This window comes from Bombus terrestris, chromosome 2 (genome assembly GCF_910591885.1).
Source record: "Bombus terrestris chromosome 2, iyBomTerr1.2, whole genome shotgun sequence".
NCBI lineage: Eukaryota > Metazoa > Arthropoda > Insecta > Hymenoptera > Apidae > Bombus > Bombus terrestris.
Window position 1 is genome coordinate 11,394,244 of NC_063270.1, and position 20,161 is coordinate 11,414,404.

Sequence of the window (20,161 nt, forward strand, 5' to 3'; positions counted from 1 at the left end):
GTATAAGTTTCCATAACTTATGAATGGTACTGTATGTATCGGAGAATACACACATTATTAAAAGAATTAAGGTTCAGTGGCCAATAATTTGAACTAGAGAGACTTCAAGATATACTAGAAATATTATATATAAAATATTAAACTAGCACAGGTAATTGAAAAGTTATAGATCATTGACACAGTTCTAAATAAAGAGCTATTCTATGTGGTTTGTTCCAACATGAGTAGGTAATGCATAAGATAAAATACCTAATTATAATTTGAGACTCTTTATCGGGCAGCTATATATATATATATATATATATATACAAGGAAGGGTGGACGTCGATGCATTAAGTTTCATTAAAAACATACAACCAGGCCAGCTGAGGTGTTCCGAGTCGGACGACGAGATTCGGTGCATAGTCGCAATTAATGTGTGCGTAGTATACATAGGGGAGTGTAAAAATGTCCCATAAGTAGACAGGAAAGGCTGTGTAATCCGATCTCGCGAGAGAAACGCGAATGAGAACGCGTGCAGAGAAATCGATTCTGGACAAGTTCTTGTACGGTTTCTCAGTTAGGTGGTCTAGCAAGCTTTACACAGTCTGAGAGTTCATTCACCGGCAAACGGCATAGACAACGAGAACTACCTTAATCGAGTTGGTATATTACCGAATGAAATATATCAAATTTGTATCTTTCTCGGCTGCTTCTCATTTTTTTTACAAAATTATATTTATTTCGAATAAGCTTATACAAGATATGATAACTGACTATATCGGTGTTTACTTAATCGTGATATAAATCTTAACTTATATTTTCAAAGTCTGTCTCTTCCTTCTTTTCTTAACTACTTTACATTAGCTTGTATATGTATATCCAACTGAGTATATTCGTATTATCTAGGTATAACAAACACTTTTGTTCACTTGTCTTCATAAAAATGTCTATATCCTGTGTGCTGTCGTTTGATAGACAACAATATAGAATGTATTCGAGCATTTCGAAGTCCTCTTCGAAACAAGGAGGCGTTATGGTCAATAAATATTTGCCTAAGAAAATATTACGAGGAACATTCCCAAACATTACGATAAAAATAGAATAAACGTTGTACGATATTACTATCTATATGTATAGAATTCTTAGGCATATTTGATATGGTGAATATATTTGACAAACGTTCTAAGATTATTATTATTGTGATCGTACGTTTTAGTACGTATGCGTTATTGATAACGTGTAAATCAGACTGGTCGATGATTGGGAAATAAATGGAGAATCACGTATGTGTAAAATGCATATCGATAACACAACTGTAAATAATTTCGTTTATCCCATGTTAGTGGCACTATAACTTTTTCCTTTCAGAAGCAGCGTATTCAGTACCGTCGAACTGCCTCAAATGAATCTGTAAATACATTTTCACTTAATAATATGAATATTATCAATCGCATAAATAACAATAAGCGGCACATACCTGTAAATGTAAGTTTACTTCAGCCGCTCGACTTAAATATGGAAAATTTCCGCCGCTTTTCAAATGTGCCAACTTTGCATTCGGATAACATTTGTATACTTCCTCTCTCACCGAATTCGATAACGCATACTCATCAAAAACGTCTATAATCGTGATAGGCAAATGACATATCTTTTGTGGCTGTACGTAACAATTCACGCAATTCATCGTCAATCGAGAAGCCAATTCCGGTTGCGTTAAACTTTCCAACTGTGAATAAAAACGATATACATATTCATATAGAGATCTATAATAAATGAAAGATACATACTCTTTCCACCATAAAATCAATCGCTTCTACGATTTCTCCGTCGACCTTGTCTGTCACGAAGTTTCCCATTAGCATCTTTTTCAATACCAACGACGGTAAAATCCAGAAACTACAATTCGAGTTGATTAGTAACAGTAACAGTAAAATATGCGAGATAACGTATCGCGGTCTGTCATACGTCCACTTATCTTGAAACAAGCAAGAAACAAACGATGAAATACGATGAATTCGTTTGACTTTATAGTTGTTGAAAAACAGCAAATAATTATATAGCGATACAACGTACTTACACCCCCGCGGAGTCGTTGTAATTAAATACCGACGTATCTGTGAACGAATTGCACAGAATCAAGGACACTACCCTAGGACAGTGAGCATTTGCCTCGGTGAACTTTTGCGCCAGAAATCCACCTAAAAATAGATATTTTGATCAAATCTCCGAACGTATACTTGGTTATCGCGTTTGATATCGACTTTCGTTCGTACGTTCTGACCTAATGAGGTGCCAAAAAGATGCACCTTATCTAACTCCATGTAGTCTAAAAGTTTTCTGAATCCATCGCACCATTCCTTAACGTTCCAATAAACGGGTGATTCAGCCTGAAACATAAGTTAATTTAACTCAATTGATTTTCTTACAAACCAAGATCGTATCTTGATATTTATAAAACTTACTGATATGATTCTGTATCCTTTAGCTGCTAAGCCTAATACTTGCTTAAAAAACACATCGGCCGTCCCACTAACCGGTGGAAGACATATGAGTGGACATTTAACGGTTTTTGGACTAGAATCGTATACTTTCCATCCCTAAAATAAAGCACATCATTCTTATCATACGTAAAAACATTTATATGACTATTCTCATTAAATGTTTACCTACTGAAACACATCAAACAAAGACTGGAGAAAACGTCGTTGTGTTTAACTCGCGCGATCAACGATAATATTGATAGAGTTTCGATCTCGAAAAAGAAATCAGATAATAACGTAATACGAAATACGTAATTTTATTCTCGTGGAAAAAATTGAAGACTTATTAAAATGCGCAACGGTAATATAAAATAAATAAAATTTAGCATCTTTTATAACATTTAGTAGGTAAACAAATTTCTACTCAAGTTCTATTTGTTTATCTGTTTTTCTAAATATATGAATTTACATAAATATTCGCAGTCTAGTTAAGGCGGGATTTCCTATGTGCGCTCGTCCGTGTCAAAAACAATTTAAAACTCGAATCACACGTAAACATCGGACGCCTTTGTACTATTAAAATTTACAATGGAGAACATGCTTCTGTTTTCGCAACAACGTCGTATGATTCACGTTTAAGGCTGCTTTCGACGTACACGCGTGCGTTGGACGCACACAGGAAATCCCGCCTTTATTAGTTCTGTTACGAACATTCTTCCTTTGTATCCGTATACGTGAGATTTGTTTACAATAATCACGGAGACGAGGTCATCGTTACAGGTCTCGATCTCAAGCGTAATCTCATCAGGCAGAACCTTCGAATCAAAGATTTCCACGTATAATTAACATACTACATTAATGATTACCTTGGTGCCGTCGGCGTCGACGACAATTTTTCTGAGCGGGACGGAACTACGAAAGCTGAGATACTCCTGCGATCGGGACAGCTCACTCGAACACGACATCTTCCCTGTTCTACTGTTGTCGATCTGTCTATAGTTACAGGATGGCTTACGTTCAGTGTTACCGATATCTACAAAAGCAGATAAAGAGAAGAAAACTTCAAGTAGCAGGGCTGTATAAGGTCTAAATTTTACGCGGCATATCGTCAAGATTTATATACATATTTTTGAATAACTGAATCGCGAATTGCAATTCATTTAACCGTCGGATGACTCAAGATTCGATGATCGAACAGAAGGCGAAGCCGGGTCTCGTTAGTCTGCGGGCCAAATTAAACCTAGCATCGTTGGGGGATGGTTAAAATTCGAAATTGTTACACTTACTACAAAGCTGGAGTATGAAATGATTACGATCGTACGTACGACCTTAGATTAAACCTACCTCAAGAGCAGCTTACGAGTCGTACGGTTCTCCTGATATCGTTACGCGTAGCAGACATCCTTAATATGTACAGGTTACCACGAAGAAGCAAGTTACCCAGTAACTCGAAAGGTCAAATCACTTTAATAACAGTTGTTTGCAAGCATATATCGACAATGTTGTTCAGTTTACACCCCCTTCCGAGCATCGTCGTTCTTTGTCTTTCCTATTTCTTCGCATGGGTTTCGTTATAAAGTCGCTATACGAAGCTTCAATGGGCATGCGCGTATTCTATCATGTTACGTCGGTATAGTCATATCTGAATTTTATTACGTTACTGATTTATATTCTGCGTGTATGCACTTCGAAGTCTGTACTCTCAACTATGTTGACGTACAATTTCGATTCAAGTTTCGAACACAGTTTACGAAAAATTCAATGCCTACGTAATTACGTGCTTAATTACGAGTAAATTAATGCGAGGTGCGCGATTTTGGACACAGTGGTATCATCTGTCGGTGAGCCACTGGTACTTTTCTGGCGATATTTCAGGATTAGTACTGCTGACTCACCGGTAGATGGCTTCAGTATCGCCAAAATAGTATGCAAATGATAGCTTCAAGTAAAAAAGAGATAGAAGAGATAGACGTTCGTAAGAGGCAAAAGGAGAAAAACAATATTTTGTCCTGGGCCTGCTAGAGGATTCATCGGTCAGACTAATCCAGCAGATCCGCGTTAACTTTAACTTAATTCATGAGTTCAATTTATAGCTCGAGAAATACGATCTTTTTCATTTTCCAAGTAACTAGTTCCTCCTTTTCACCACTAGATGGATATAGCGTTTCATAGTCCGCGTTTCGATCAAATTTTCATTTGCAAAAAAAAAGCTAATTAAGAGGATAAATTAGTGAACTTCTAAAATCGGATCCTCCGAATTAGAGCCTCGATTTTCTTCCTACGTTCCTTTCGAATCTTGAAATAGATTTATAAAAATTCTAAAATTTTGAAATTTAGAATGTCAGGTCTATCCTGCGTATACATATTTTGTTAATGGTCACATCCTTTTGTAGCCTTGGACGGAACAGATTATAATCTGTACCTGTGTTTTCACTTTACGTTCTCGATAAATACGAATTTACAGATAACGGAAGTAAAACGAAGCTACGTCATTACCATTATCAGATAACGCTCACGTAAATATATAACGTAAATGATGGTCTGTTCATTATACGAATAACAGTAAGGATATGTATCTATGTATGTACTTTCTTCGAACTGTAGGATAACTAAAACTGAAAATAAACGTCTATAGATCGCTAGATGGCAGTCATAGCAGCGTTGATACAATGAAAAAAAAAAAAAAAAAACAGCACGTATATACTCTGTCAATAATCGATCACAAATTATTCTATATCGTTATCTCACATCGAATATACTTTTAAATAATATTTTGTAGATACAATAGTGCGGTTCGGACATCATTTGTCATCCGTTCTTTACATATTTTATGCAAAAAAAATCGTACGAGCATCTTGTCGATAAAACTTTATCTAGACCGTAATTATGTCTAAATAAATAGAAAAAGGAAACGTTATCGAACGTAATACAAATGTTATACAACGCTGGTTACCGTCCTCCTCGACAATTCCGTGTTAAGTATTTGCGCACTGCCGATTTATGCCGATAATCATAGCAAAATTTGCACAGACCGTGTTTGCACAGACCGTAAAGTAGGGTTGCAACCACCAACCCACGCAAGAGTGTGGCATGTACATGTTCTACGTATACGTTCCACCTACACCATCTACTGCTGTACCAACTGTGAAATCAACGATTTCGCCGTTTCATTGACGCTACCTAGGGAAATTCACCGACAATCTTCTTTGCTCGTTTCTCATCCCAGCCGTTAGTATTTGAAAACTAGTGATTTTTTTCAATCATCATGCGAGATCGAAAACGAAAGAAAATTTCGCGAATACGATACAACATGCAGCAAAAATTAAACGTTGAATGGTAAAATATATATATGGATGCATTGCGACTTCCAGGGCAAAGTATATCAAATTAGTGCAGCGATCGACGCGGTAGCTAAAATCACGCTCGAGCGAACAGAGTTCGAACCAACGGAATTACAGCGTGTTTGATAGAAATTCGCGATGAAAAGGCGAGTAACATCTCGAGCAAGCCTACGCAAGCGACGATTTATATTTCTGTTAGAATTTCCGGCAACGGCAGTAACGATCCTTCGAGACGACTGGAACGGAGAGGGAAATTTTCACGGACGAATATTAACAGCAGAAAATCGTGTAGAAAGGCGGACAGACGTTGGTTCAAAGAGCGGTGCTTTTATTTTAATCCCATAACGTTTACGCTTGTTAAGCGATCGGCGATAATTAACAGCAATTCATTCGACTATAATACGATCCATCGTCTCGGTATCGCGAGCATTTATCAGTCGCGATTAATCTAAACTTTCCACAGTCACGAATGCGAAACGTTCGGCAAGGTTTACATTGGCAGAGGCTCGAGTCATTAATAACCGATACCGAGAGAACCTCGTTGCTGTCCTGCGTTAATTCGACGTATCGAATCGAACGACACACCGACGCTCGTTAATCTTCTTCCCCAATCCGTCACTCGAAGCGATTTATTTAAGGAACGAACGTATGCACGTACGCATCAACGTGTATAACGTTGTCTCTCTTTCCTTCGTTCTTTCCCGTCTTTATTAGGCTTCTTTTCGCCTCGCGTAAAAGCAAGCGCTCTGGTTAAACTTAATCGATGCATCGGTATATCGTCGACGGGGGGCTGTTGAAATATCGTCGCCGAGACGATCGCCGAGAGACCGGACGTCGAGACGATCTTTCTCGTTTTAAGAAATTCGTCTATGTGAAATTTCATTTCTTCAAAAACGGCTTAAGATTCATCGACAGATTCTTAAAATATTCGTGGATGCAATGACTCTTCACCCGCTAAGTAACATAATTTTTTCAACGTTAGTAACCGCATAGAGTTACGTTCCGCTTTGTATTTCGAATCATCGAAGCTCTTTTTCGAATGCCACTAACGTGTGCCCTCTTCGGCGAGAAAGGACATGTTTCCATTACCACTTTCGTTCGCTGTTTCTATTTGTATAAAGTCGTCGTTATTGTCGTATTTCTCGCAGTGTGTGCTTTTGCTAATTCCGTCCCACGTTTGAACTTTTTAATTATCTCGTATTTTGCTTCGTCTCGTACTAAATTCCTATAATCGGAATTCACTCGATCGATCAAAGAGAGAGATACATCGAAGAAATAAAAAATACATTGCACATGATCGCTAACGATATATGTGCATGTTTCAAAGGGAAAAAAGTATTGCTGTTATTGACAATAGAATCTCCCCCCCCCCCCTTGTCCGAACAGCTATGATCCAAATACCGTATAATATTCGAACATAATATTTTCCAGTAAGTAGTACATCGTCCATAACGGCAATGCTATCGTATTATATTTAAATCGATGAAAACGTGGTTTCAATAATTGCAAAATCCAAAAGTCTGGTATCAGATATTACGGCTGGATTGGTAGTAACGCTAATTAAGGTACATATAAGTTTGCTCTTTGTTATGATCCTCGACCTGAAAGAATACAACAAACTTTTTATAATACGTATTTACACGGAACTTTCATATATATACATTTTTTGCTGTTTTTTTTTCAGACTGGTTTAAAACGTTGCCAATACAATCACGATAATCGTATTGCGATATAGCTAATGAAACTTAAAAATATTTCGTACGACGTACACAATATATACGTAAAATTTTCTTGTGTTATATGTTCAAATAGTTTCTGTACGCAGCTACGATTCTTCGCCAATATCCATCCAGGTATTCGCCCAAGATTTCGGAAAATTCTATTACTTAAGAAACCTTGTATAGAATTTTAGGGAAAGTCAATAAATTTTCTCAATGTTCCGATGACCCTTCGATATTGTCACCATTGGCGTAACGTTAACTACGCTTTGGATTTTAGGATGGTTATACATGGTTATACACGGTTTACATGGCTATAAATACCTGTAATAAAGCTCGCGATCATTAATCTTCGACGGTAATTTCGGTTTGCAGTGGCGACATTCGCCGTCTCCTTTGCTCTCCATTCTGCTCCCTCGTCGTCATCCTCGGCATCCCTTTCGTCCCTGCCCCTGCTGGCCGGTTGGTCGCGCGGCACACAGTATCCTGCACGTTCTCGCGCTTCCTAGGATAATTAATGATCCTAAAAGCGATCTACTCACGGTTGTCTCGTTTTAGGGCAATCTTTCTCCGTCTTCCGAGCCACCGCCTCCGCCCCCCACCCCCTCGTTCGACCATTCCTCTCATGTTACGCGCCCGAAACTTCGTTGCGTGGGTCATCATTTGCCCCGTTGTAATAGTCGTGCATACCGTGTAAAACGATGCTACGTGAAACGCATGGGATTGTTCGATCGCTAAAATCACGGACGAGATGGCGACACTGAGCACTTGCCGGCGAGAACGCTTCGATAATCGACAAACGTCTTCGGAAACGATTAACACCTGTTCGGATAGACACAACGTTAGTGCCGTTAACAACATCGTTAGTTCTCGGAAATTCGTCCTTCTTAATGTGTTTGATGAACGGATTATGCAGCACCTTGCAAGGTTTTATTGTTGCAGTGTTTCCAAATTCGTTTTACAAGTAGGGGCATTGTTCGAGTTTCTCGTCTACGATAAATCTCTCTGAAAGGTAGGGGATTAGCGCCGACCGAAGGAGTTCGACAAAAATGGAAAGGGGGAACGTGAGGTATTAGCATAGAGAAAGACCAGGTGGCGTCTTCGGCCAGTCTTCGACAGCCGTGGATCTCTAATTATCTGGAAACACAGGTAATACAGTAGCAAGCTGCCTTATTTGCTCGATAATAAACGAATATTTTCATGACAATCGTTCACACACGAGAGAAGGATGAGCCAAGAGACGTTCGACGGGGCATTATCTCACCTTGGTTAATTCCTCCGCAGGTTTTCTCGCTCAACCTCCCGATCCATCGACAAACGTTCTCGCCTCTCCTCTTCGTTCCTCTCTCGTACGCGCATCTTGTCTTTCTTCCCGGCCAGTGAATACGGAAGCGACGAAAGCTGGAATTTCCGGTTGATTCGGCACGCTAACGATGGGGTGGTTCAACACCCCGTAGGGACCACGAACACTTACGCGACGATCCCCCCATTGTCAACCTTTTGCCGCAATCTGCTCGTCGATTTGCACAATAATGGACACGCACCGGCGAACAGCAAATTAGCGGAGAGAAACCGTTGAATCGGTTTCGCGTCTGGCATCGCACGTTCGCGCTCGTCAGCGTGCGTTTCGATGCTAGACGCGACTTCCTTCTCGATCGTCGAGTTGACGCCAAACGAACGTGATCGACCGTGGAACTTTGCTAAAAGAAGAGAAGGACGGAAGGATCGTCTATAGGCGAGTGAACCAACGATCGATGAATTGATCCGCGTTCCAGGAAGTCGACAAACGAAATCAGCCGCCACGGAACGTATAATAGAGCCGGATCATTTACATTATTCTAATGATCGGTTGTGCGTTCCAAGTACGGTTTTGCGATTTCTTTGGTAAGTCAGCGCAACGTGATATCCACTGTCCAATCGACGTCTCTTGAACGTGAAAACGTACCTACGACTGTCGCAAACTATGAACGAAACTGGGCGACAGCAATTCATCGTTGCAATGATTCATCGTTGACGAAAAAAAGGCCAATGGTCTCCAGTAATTGAATATTACCGGCCTAGATTCCCGCGATCCGATTCCACGAACAGAGTACCATTCCAGTCTGCGTATCCGTTCTTGCATCAATATTTAATCGTGGCTAACAAGATGGAGTTGGTATGCATGCCACCCAGATGGGCTATAAAAGCCCAACCAGGCCCAGTAATAGTTAACTTAGGTTCTCGGTACATCCTTGCGCAGTAGCGTTAGTGTGCGTACGTCCCTGTGTCGACGACAACGCGTCTACATATTATACGTTGAAGAGAGACAGAAATAGAAGAGCGAATGGGGAAAGAAAAGTTCACGAGGCGTACAGAGAAAGAAGAGAAACGTGCAAGATTTGCGATGGTAGAACGAAGAACGAAAGAACAAATAGTTGGACCTCGTGGCTAGGCGCAGGCCTGAGAATTGTCAATCGAAGGTGCCAAGAAACGAGAGAATGTCCCGAGGCGCCCGAGGCGCGGCTTCTCAAACATCCTTCCTGTGTCAGGGGCCGCGAATATTCCCGGACTTGCACGTTATTCCGAACGGATCACGATTACTCGCGTAGTATATTTGCGCTGTGGTCTATCTATGGAAAACTCAAATATGAAGACCGAGAAGATTATAAAGATGAGAAGAACGCGATAAGCCACGTGTTTCGCCTTTCTCATAGAACAGTTTTAAAATTTAGATTTTTCAAATATCATTTCCTTTGGCAGTTGTATATTTGCTTCTACGAAACTTCCTCCGCTATGTCTCCTCGTTTCAAAGGTTCTATATAGTTCCTTTCTATATAGTCATGACTTAACGTTACGATCGAAAGATCGATAAAAATCTACCCGCTTCTTACTTCCTGTTCTTCTTACTTCTTCTGTGCTCCTTACTTCGCAGGAATCTAGGTTCGATAAACTTTGTAACTCTGATTCAATAATCGTTTCGAAAAATTTTAGAAGCTGATCAGTTTTTCAAAAGTCTGAGATTTAAGTATTTCAAAATCATCGACACGAACGGTTCTCGCATGACGTTCTTGTTGCCAACCAAAAATGAAACGCATTTAAGTCCGATAAACTGCTTATAGGGGACTTGATAATAACTCGAACAGAATTTACAGCCTAATCAATTCTCGATCCGAAATACCATAAAACTGTCTACTTACAAATACTTAGAAAGGATAATCGTCAAGACTAATGGATTAGGGTTCTTCATATCTTTTGGTATTGTACTTGGAAATTCTTTATTACGATAGAAACAGGTACTCTCGCTTTCGTTTGGAATTTCCCACAATTTTTTGATTATGGTCGGGCATACGGGCGGATGCGTAGGGAAACACGTGCGCGTATTACGTATGACGAATAAATTATACTCGTCTCCTGCGACATAATGACGCTCGTGGTTCGAATGAAACGAGTATCTAACCCCGAAGCAATTCACGATTTTTTATAGTCCAACTTTGCTCTTGTTTCAGCAAACAGAGAAAACCTTTAGACCCTTAAAAGATACCATAGATGAAATCTCATTCTATACAAATGTGAATCATCATCTTGCAATAATAGGAACATTTTCTAATCTATCTATTAACGTCACTTCTATTGTTACGCTTTCCATTCTGGTTACTTTTATCTGCAGATAAATGCAGACTGGAAATTCATTTTATTGATTTCTAAAACAAACCAAAAATATATCAAGATGAAATTTCACCCGTAATATCTACTTATTATTATTTTATAACATGATTTTCTTCGATAATAGCTGTTATGTTTTAAAAACTATCAACGTTCTTCTATGGCGTAACAGCCAAGCTGGTAATAATACGCGGACATTGATAATAATTCTTCCTTATTCTGAACAAATTCGAAATATCTTTACCAACTAGGAAGATGCGTTGGCGTAAACAACGAAAAAATGCAGTACAAGCAAATAGTTGCTATCAATGGAAATAAAGTAAATTAAAAATAAAGCGTTGTATATTTAATTTATAGCTGAACGATTATCATTATCCTAAGCAAGCATAAAGATGTTAAAGATTAGATATGAGTTTATCAGTTTAAACTTGAGCTTTATTTCAGTTAGAAAGGATTTCCCATTAAATTTTGAAAATCGTAACGGTTAAATTGAAATGAGCAACGTTACGGAGGTCCTAGTCAAAGGAGTCCTTCGGCAGGTCGGATGGCCTTCCAAGAAATACTGTAACGGACAATGACTACCTAGCGACTCGGAAATTAAATGACCGATGGGTTTTCACTTGTTGTGCGAAGGACGAATGGAGATCAGCTGATTTTTCGATGTCTTCACTTTGCGATTCTTGCCTTTAAAATATTTCTATTCGCAATCAAATTCGTAATTAAAGGAAAAGGTGATCCACATGCTTGATCATAGATGCGATCTACTCAATACGTTTGGTGGAAAACTCGCACGAATTTTATTTTATTTACTGCTTTGCGTTATACAAATAAATGACGTAAGTAGAATAAACGCTGAGAATAAAATAATGTACCGCTCCAAACTCATTGGATTTCTTCGGTTTTGTTTGCTTGGTTATAGGAGTTAGTGCGATGAGTCACGATACGTATATACTGATTTATGCACAGAGACTTATTTTCGCTACTAAATAGCCATAATATTTTATATATTTTTACGCATTATATAAATTCTTCTACGATAAATTGTTGTACCTTTGACTTATGTATAAACGTATAAACGTTTGCGATGATTCTTAATACCGCTCTAACGGTTTCTAATCCAAATTACATTTTTTCCGTTTTCACGTAGATACGTTTATCTAGTAGATAACTTCTCAAAGGACCATGAGATATTTACGTTCCGAATAAACTGATATATCGGAATGGTTAAAGTAGCGATAAGGAAGAATCAAATTTCTCTTCGGTCAGCCGATATTTCCTCGACTCGACTAACCGAGCGGAATCGCAAATCGTACGAGTAAATCGTACATCGTCCGTGGCGTGCAATTATCTCGCGGTTGGTCCGCGAGGTCACAGGGGCGGTTCTTAACTGCGGTTCGCTTCGTTCCTCGCGTAGATCCATATACCCTTATAAAGGATCACGTTTGTAAATCATAAAATTCGCAGTTTCACACGCTCTCCACTTCGACCAGCCCTTCTCCCTTTCGTTGCTCGTCTCGTTGGCGGAGGAGGAGAGCCCTCTCCGCGGGCTGCAATTACCTGCAATTTGTACTACGAACAGCGTATACGCCATCTTGTCTGTATATGTGACGCGGAGCGCATGCAGATGGCGTACAAACGCGCGGGAGAAACCGGCAGAAGCCTGGGGAACGAGGCGAAAATGAAAGAGGAGAAGCTGTAGGACTTGAAACTATACACGGTGGAGAAAGAAGGACGAACCACGTAGAGGAACAAAGAGGAAAGGAGAGCGAAACGGGGCGCGGAGAGTTAAAGAGGGTGCATGTTCCGCGCAGACGTTGCACGCCGGAGAAAATCGTAGCGGCCAGAATTTTCTAGAATTTTCTAGAATTTTCGATCTCTTCCGTTTACGCCATTTCGTATTCTATTCTTTCCTTGAACTTCTTTTTTATCGTTGTAAGAAAATATTGTAATTTCTTAGATTCGAATACGTATTAACATACGTATCCTTAATGTTTATACTACGAAGGAAGTGAGAAAAATTAATTACTTAAATAAGAGTAGTTAGTAATCACAGTCGGTTTATAGAAGAAAAATTAACGAATAGGTATGGTAGGTATCTACTAAAACGAACCGTGATAATTTCGTCATATAATTAACGAGATCGAACAATCGGTATGTTAACTGATTGACAAATGGATCTAAAGTTTAATACTAAATTTTACCACTTATCGGTAAGTGCATGGATTGCATTTTCTCGTTTCTTCTTTTCTTTCTTTTCGTTGCTTGTGTACTCTTCGATCTCGTCCTGCGCGATCACCGATGTCCCGCATGGTTTACTACGGCACTTACATACTTCGTGTACTACGAAGGAAGACACTTGCGATACTCTTGTCTGTTTACAACGCTATGTCTTGCCAATTATATATATATATATACAAGCCGCATGTTGCTCGTGGGAACAATTTTATACGACATCCAGATGCCAGGCTTCGTGTTTTTCTAATGTTCCGTCCATGTTGGCGAATATCAACCGACGTTTATAATCGAACCTGTAATCGAAGAACTTGATTGAAAAACTGAATATTTAATTTTGTATAAATATAAGATTCTGAAAAAGAAATATACAACAAAGTAGATACTTAAGAAATAAAATTTAATAATAATAATAATAATAAAATCTCTATGTGAAATCATATGACTGTACTTTTTTGGAAAATAAAAACGAATAGTACTTTGACGTTCATTGTATTTCGTTCATTATACTCAGATATTTGGGTGTAAACGAAAGCCCGCGCGTGTATAGACAAAAGGGATCGTTTACAAATGAACAGTTAGATCAGTATAATGTTGCTGCGTTCACGGTCGATTTCACCTACAAAATACATTCACAGTCCAACGGCCATGTTTTCGAGATTACGTATTCATTTATATTCCGCGATACGAATCCTCGGAAACTCAAACCAAATCACGACTCTTTCGTAGTCAGATAAATAATAGTCTACAATTTTCTGCGGAAACATCGTTTTTATCACGGAACACGATCTGCTGCCTAATAAAGGGAGAAGGTAGGTCTCGTGACTGAAATTTTTCGCGTAGTATCGCGAATAAGATCGTTGCAATCATGGTCAATTAGCAGGGACCTTACGCAGCCATATTTTCGATGGAACATGATACGAGTATGAAAATTCAAGGGGGATCGGGAATGGACTCGGCCGTTTCCATCGAACCCTTGACCGCTCGGGACAGCACACGAGTTAACGAGCGTGCAGGAAAATGGAGAAAAATATAGACGTTAACCGGAACGTGGACATGGCTGACGATGGTTATCGACCACGGTAACAGCACTCTGCTTGATAATTGAATTTCTCGTCAGAAAGTTTTGCAGAAAATCATTGTATCGGTAGATTTATTGCAGACTGTTAAATTTTTACGCAAAGAATATGCATTGAATATTTCAGGGTCAAGTGACCGAGATGAAACGGAAGTGAAAACGCTCAGGGAAACTCGCGCAACCGCACCGAAAATCTCCGTCATCCGCGAGTTCGCCGCATAGGGGTCGTTATCCGACAGGGTGCGCGAAGAGGAGCATAAAGAGAGGGAAGGAAGCAAAGAAAGAACGACTGAAAGATATACGAGAGAAGAAGAGGGTAGAGAGATGAGGGAAAAGAGGGAGGTGTCGATACCGGGCGTAACCCATCGGTCTACCGCCTACCACAGCCTGATATGCCCTGCCAGAAGACGGCGTTGGCGTCCCAGGCCTCCGCCCACTGGATACTATTTCGCCTGCCCGTTCGTTCTTTCCGCCAGCGAACGTTCGAAGCCTGTACCAAGGCGTGGAATAGTAGAGGGGATCGCGAACACGACGGAATATCCCGGCGTCAGATCGCAAGGGGACGCGAGTGTGCGCGCGTCAGCTCTGTGTTCGGCAGTTCCACCGTTTCTCCGGGTCATCGTTTGCCGGTCCGTTTTCGTCCCATTTCTTCGCGTACCGTCATCTGATCGGTGAGCTTGCTGTAATTTTTTCTCTGTTATATTTACAAGACTCGTTCCGAATCGTAGTCGTTCTCGACTACGTTTGGCTGCTACGATGCGGAACAACGCCGATGGCGAGTTCCCTGTGTAGTCGCGAAATCGGTACCAGTCATAGTCTGTCTTTGTCACGTTCGTGGAGTCTTGCGAATGTACCCGCTTACCGCGTGTCCTGTTCCTTTTCCCTGACTTTACCCCTCCAAACCCCGTTACGAATCTTCTCCTTCTCCCTCCTCCTCTTCCCGACCTGTCCTTTCATCCTTCTTCCTTAGAGCATAGTCCCTTTTGGTAACGCAGAGTGTGCACGTTACCAGTGCACCTCACACAACATTGGGCAGCACGTAGGCGAAGTGTACGCGTGCGCGCTCTTCCCTCGTAAACTTTCCACTTTTTTTTTCTTCACTGTGTAGTGTGTTGTGTATCGGTTGCGAGACGACTTGGACGTTTGCGATAGAAAGCTCGCGCGCATGTCAGCCATCAGCGCGGCGCGTGTGTTTCTTTTACTTTAGTGACAGAACAAATTTACGACGTTGATACAGGAACACCCACAATCTACTAAGACGACATCGATCGTGGTTATTTTCCACCGAAAATTGGAATTGGTTAGTATTGTGAATTTTTGTGTAAGAACAACGAACGTTTCGTTGCACTATACAAACGTATCAACCAAAGGCACGAACACGTATTCGCGTTGTTTCGATTACAGTGTTTCTTCGCGGTGTCGGTGAGACGTACTTCGAACTCTGTTACTTTTCACCGGTAACGTGACACTTACCGACGGAGCCGATATTAATTCGTTTGTTTCGCGTCACGTGCGATTGGTGTGTATCGAGGATAAAAATTATACTTGCGATCGTGCGCGCGACTCGTTTCACGCCGTGATCTCGTTTCTTTCGTAAACGGTGATAAACGAGAGCGAACCATCGGTTCCTCCTCTTTTCTTTGTAGTTTGGCAGCGTTTCGCTGCGGTTGTGTCATTCGTGTCGTGGAAGACCGCGTTGCGGTAAAACAGTCAAAATTCGGGTGAAGAACAGAGAACCGTTGCCATCCTACGCGATGGAAATGAGCGACGAATATCAGGACATGGGAAACCCTGGAGGAGGGGTAGCGGTGGTCAACATACCTATTACCCATCACCAACGTACGCCTGATAGTCCATTGGTGAGTTTTTTCATTTTTTATTTATATTCCATTGTATTTTTTTCTCCGTACAAGAAATTGGATGTATATATAAAAAAATATGGATTAATGATCAACGCATTGTGAACAAAAATGAATTAATCCTAATATTCAATAAAACGAGTGAATCCGCTATCTAAGGTAGATACGAATATAAAATATTCGTTGTAACGATTGATTTTCTATAATTAATATAGTTCATTGGAATAAATTAATGCATACAAATGTGGTTTAGTCCATTACCTTTGCTCTGAATGCCTCGGTTATCGATAATCACGTGGCTTGCCTCTCTATGTTTCTAAATGGTAGTTTCACAAAAAGTCGATACTCGATCGACAGACTCCTGTCTCGATATTCGTATATTCGTACAGACATAAAAAAGGAAACAATGATTGTAAACTGTAACTAACAATAGCATCGAAAATTTGTTAATTCTATCATTGAACGTAAAAAATGTAATTTAACTCGGACAGAATTGCGTCGTATCCTGTTGTCACGAATTTTCGATTGGTCGATGGATAAAATTGGCTGACAATAGAGAACGGCCGTGTATTTACGTATTTACGATACACATCACTGAAAATACAGCGAAATGCTACAATGTGCCAGAAGGGCAGCATGGTTTACAAACAATGCCAGACCGACCGCCTTTGCGGCTTCGTAAGCGTTTTTTATGTATCTCAGCTACGAGTTTTATGCACGTGCCTATCCTGATATAAAAGTCACATTCGACTTGTTTATAACGTGATCGTCCTAGAAACTTCGATGAATTTAATGCTTCGTAAATGCTAGGCGTGATAATTCTTGCGTATTTTGAAATCTTCTTTAGAATATCGTAAAGGTAGTACCAACATACTACCGAAGGTTGAATAATTTCGACGATATTGTTATGGATCGTCGATATCGCGAAATTCTTATACGACCGAGTTCACAAGCGTTCTAAGAATAACGATATCCTTGGTGGAGGAAAGATAAAGCTATATCAAATAAAAAAGCACCTCGGTCGTTTTCGCAGCGGAATTAGCACTGTTATTGTTGGCACGTTTGTCCATAGTCGACTTAATTTTCAACGGCAACCCTTTCACGATAGTGTCCTCAAGCTTTAACTTTCGCTTCTCTTTCCATCTTCAATTTCCATTGCCATTATATCTTAAATCCTGTATACCATTTATTATAGATACGTATAATGAATTTTCATACGATGTACGGAATTCATTGCTCATGTGAAATGACTGTTGAACTTTGTCCTTACAGGATAATTTCTCTTCATAAACTGTAATTCCAAAGATAAGATATAAGTTGTAGAGGGCGTTTATGAAATCCAAAGAGATTTATTACTTTTATGTCCGGATATCTGCAGTGTCCCAGACTTTATGTCTCATTAATGTATTTAAGTACTTTACATCGAACAACTTTATGCGCCATTAATGCTTAAATAGTGACGTCATTAAAGTTCGTAATCTATTGTGAGATGATTTCATAGCAAACAGAAATTAATTTTTAATGACTGTGCTCCTATTCTATCTCACCAGTGATGTCATTCATCATAAATGTCGGATAAATAGGTATTTATTTTTCTACTAAAGACATCACCGATATGTATGTATATATATATGTATATATATATATATACACATACATATATGCATATATATATATACATATACATATATGCATATATATATATACATATACATACATATCGATGATATCTTTATATATATTTACTTATTTAGTATATATATATTATATATTATTATATTATATACATACATACATACATATATATATATGTATATATATAGTAAAATTCGCTCTGCTTTAAAGGAAAATTTTTGATTGCAGACACAAACGGACGAATAATATCAATAAATTACGAAGCAATAACCGACCTTTCGTAAAAACGTTCCGTAGATTGCAATTTACACTCATAGAAATACAATATAAATGATGGCCGTCTCTCCAGTCACGAATCTCAATGGTTATTGTCAATTTCAATCTCTCGGTTATTTCCTGCAGTAAAATATTCTCGTGTGCGTTGATATTTTTATCCTTTCTTTTATCGTCTATTCTTTTCCACATCTTTTACACGCTTCCCTACTTGCAATGCCGGCCCCATTACAATACTTTGGAATAATAATAACCCGTAGCGAAGTATCCGAACGTTTCCACTCCCCGCCATCGTGGATCAGCCAACGAGATCCAGGAAGCACCGTATTTTCGATCTTTGCAATATGTCCGTTCTAAAAATACGTTCATCGATACGCACGACCCCTGCTATGCCTCGTATATTTAACAAATTTTACGTAATCTCATTCGTAGCGGTGCAGCGTGTCGGTCGCGAGATCACGCAAGGGGAAAGTCGCTGATTAAACGATGATAGCGCGAGCGATGGGATCAAGTTCAGTATGTATCTGTGTATATCGTAACTAATAAATGCGAATCAAATTCATCGTATCGTATTTGCAAAGTATTATTCGCAAGCTTGTTTCCCATTTCGGAATGAGTACTAGCAAATTCCTGATAATGTATAATTGATAACGATATTTGATATTGACTACGATATTTGGACTAATTAGATATCTTATAAATAATAAAAACTAGTAACTGAATCGTGGAGTCAGAAAGGCATTATCACTTCATTCGATTTTTATGAAAAATTTCGGAGTTTAACAAAGGTAATGTACAAACCTATTAGATTGTTCCAAAAATTCCTTTCGTTTTGTAATGAAATAATAGAATTCCAATGGAACAGTTCCATAAAACAAAATGGATCGTACGTAGTTCAACAAAATAATATAAAACAAATAATGTTGTGTATCTATTATTTCCTTATAAGACGAAATAAGCATTAGGACATTTGATACTTTCCGCTGTCATTTTCTTGTTATTGTATCATAAATCTATTTATTCCCATCATATATATGTATATAGCTTCTAATTAAATTGCAGATTTTTATGCAAATTTATATTCTCGTAAACACGATTTAAAAAGTATGGAACCTAGATGGCGATTTATTTTGTTCGCTAGACATTACGAACAGATATCATATTTTTAGCATTTGTATATTTTTGCATGATACCGCGCTAGTACCACGATAACATCTTTAAATATCACGTAAACGCATAAAAATCTGCGCTCCGCTTTTACCAAGTATGTACCAAATCAACTAATATACGTTCAAGCTTTTCATTAAGTGTAACAAGTAAGTGTCCTAATACTTAATACCGGCCGTGTATCTGCGACGTGCTTGAGCCCATCGCTAAATAGCACTGTAAACAAGGAGAATAAGAACGGGTTAACGAGGGTTTCGCCTGGGAAGAAGATCCTTAACAGCGAGCGAATTGCCCGGGGATGAACGACGCGACGCGTCGCGTTGTCGTTGCGCCACGAGAGAGGTGTAAACACGAACCCGGTTGATTCAGTCTGAGCTCGTTGTCAGCGTGTGCGTGAGCTCGTGTCACAGGCCACTCTATACGTCGAGTATTTGCACGTACGGTCGCGTTAAGGGGTGAGCTGTGTGACGGAACGGGGAGAAAGAGGGGCGATGTAATTCGCGCGCGCGCGCTAAGAGAGGGAAAAGAGTTGGAAACGGGGGAAAGAAAGGAGAGGGCGATAATCGGGTGAAGATAGAGATCCAGGTAGTAAAGGAGAGGGAATGAAAGAACGCGCGAAGAGGGGGGCACGAGGGGCAGCTTAGCTGGGTCCAACGTCGAGGCAAACGGTGTGCAGAACGTGGTACAAAGGCGGGGATTCCTCTTTCGGCCAATCGGATCGGCTAGCGAGTGCGCTCGCTTATATACACGGCTA

General features: G+C 39.6%; 2 protein-coding genes across 9 annotated transcripts in view; one reads left to right on the plus strand and one right to left on the minus strand.

Annotated features, from left to right (window-relative positions):
- Positions 1-698: 698 nt before the first annotated feature.
- On the minus strand, positions 699-4,320 carry LOC100644550 (maspardin). The gene is made up of 8 exons (XM_003393772.4): positions 3,807-4,320; positions 3,329-3,495; positions 2,445-2,579; positions 2,264-2,369; positions 2,060-2,180; positions 1,770-1,878; positions 1,460-1,708; positions 699-1,390 (listed from the first exon to the last, which is right to left on the minus strand). Exons 2-8 carry the CDS (start codon positions 3,425-3,427, stop codon positions 1,331-1,333), a joined length of 879 nt encoding a protein of 292 aa, XP_003393820.1. The 5' UTR covers positions 3,428-3,495; positions 3,807-4,320; the 3' UTR covers positions 699-1,330.
- A 10,651-nt stretch (positions 4,321-14,971) lies between these two features.
- The window catches only part of LOC100645822 (protein dead ringer homolog), a 137,325-nt gene continuing 132,135 nt past the window's right edge, over positions 14,972-20,161 (plus strand). For 2 of the 8 annotated variants that reach the window (XM_012318325.3, XM_012318320.3), the window contains exon 1: positions 14,974-16,332. In XM_012318325.3, coding sequence (XP_012173715.1) covers positions 16,228-16,332 — 105 coding nt within the window. In that variant the 5' untranslated portion in view covers positions 14,974-16,227. Of the gene's footprint in view, positions 16,333-20,161 lie in introns of all 8 variants that reach the window. The other 6 variants (XM_012318313.3, XM_012318297.3, XM_012318316.3 and 3 more) reach the window with 6 other exon arrangements.

Bases quoted from the DNA above. Each gene is read 5' to 3' on its own strand.
- LOC100644550 (XM_003393772.4), bottom strand. From the start codon at position 3,427: ATGTCGTGTTCGAGTGAGCTGTCCCGATCGCAGGAGTATCTCAGCTTT. The intron at 2,580-3,328 runs GTAATCATTAAT...GCTTTATTTTAG, and splicing joins TCGACGCCGACGGCACCAAG to GGATGGAAAGTATACGATTC. The intron at 1,879-2,059 runs GTAAGTACGTTG...CTCGAATTGTAG, and splicing joins TACAACGACTCCGCGGGGGT to TTTCTGGATTTTACCGTCGT.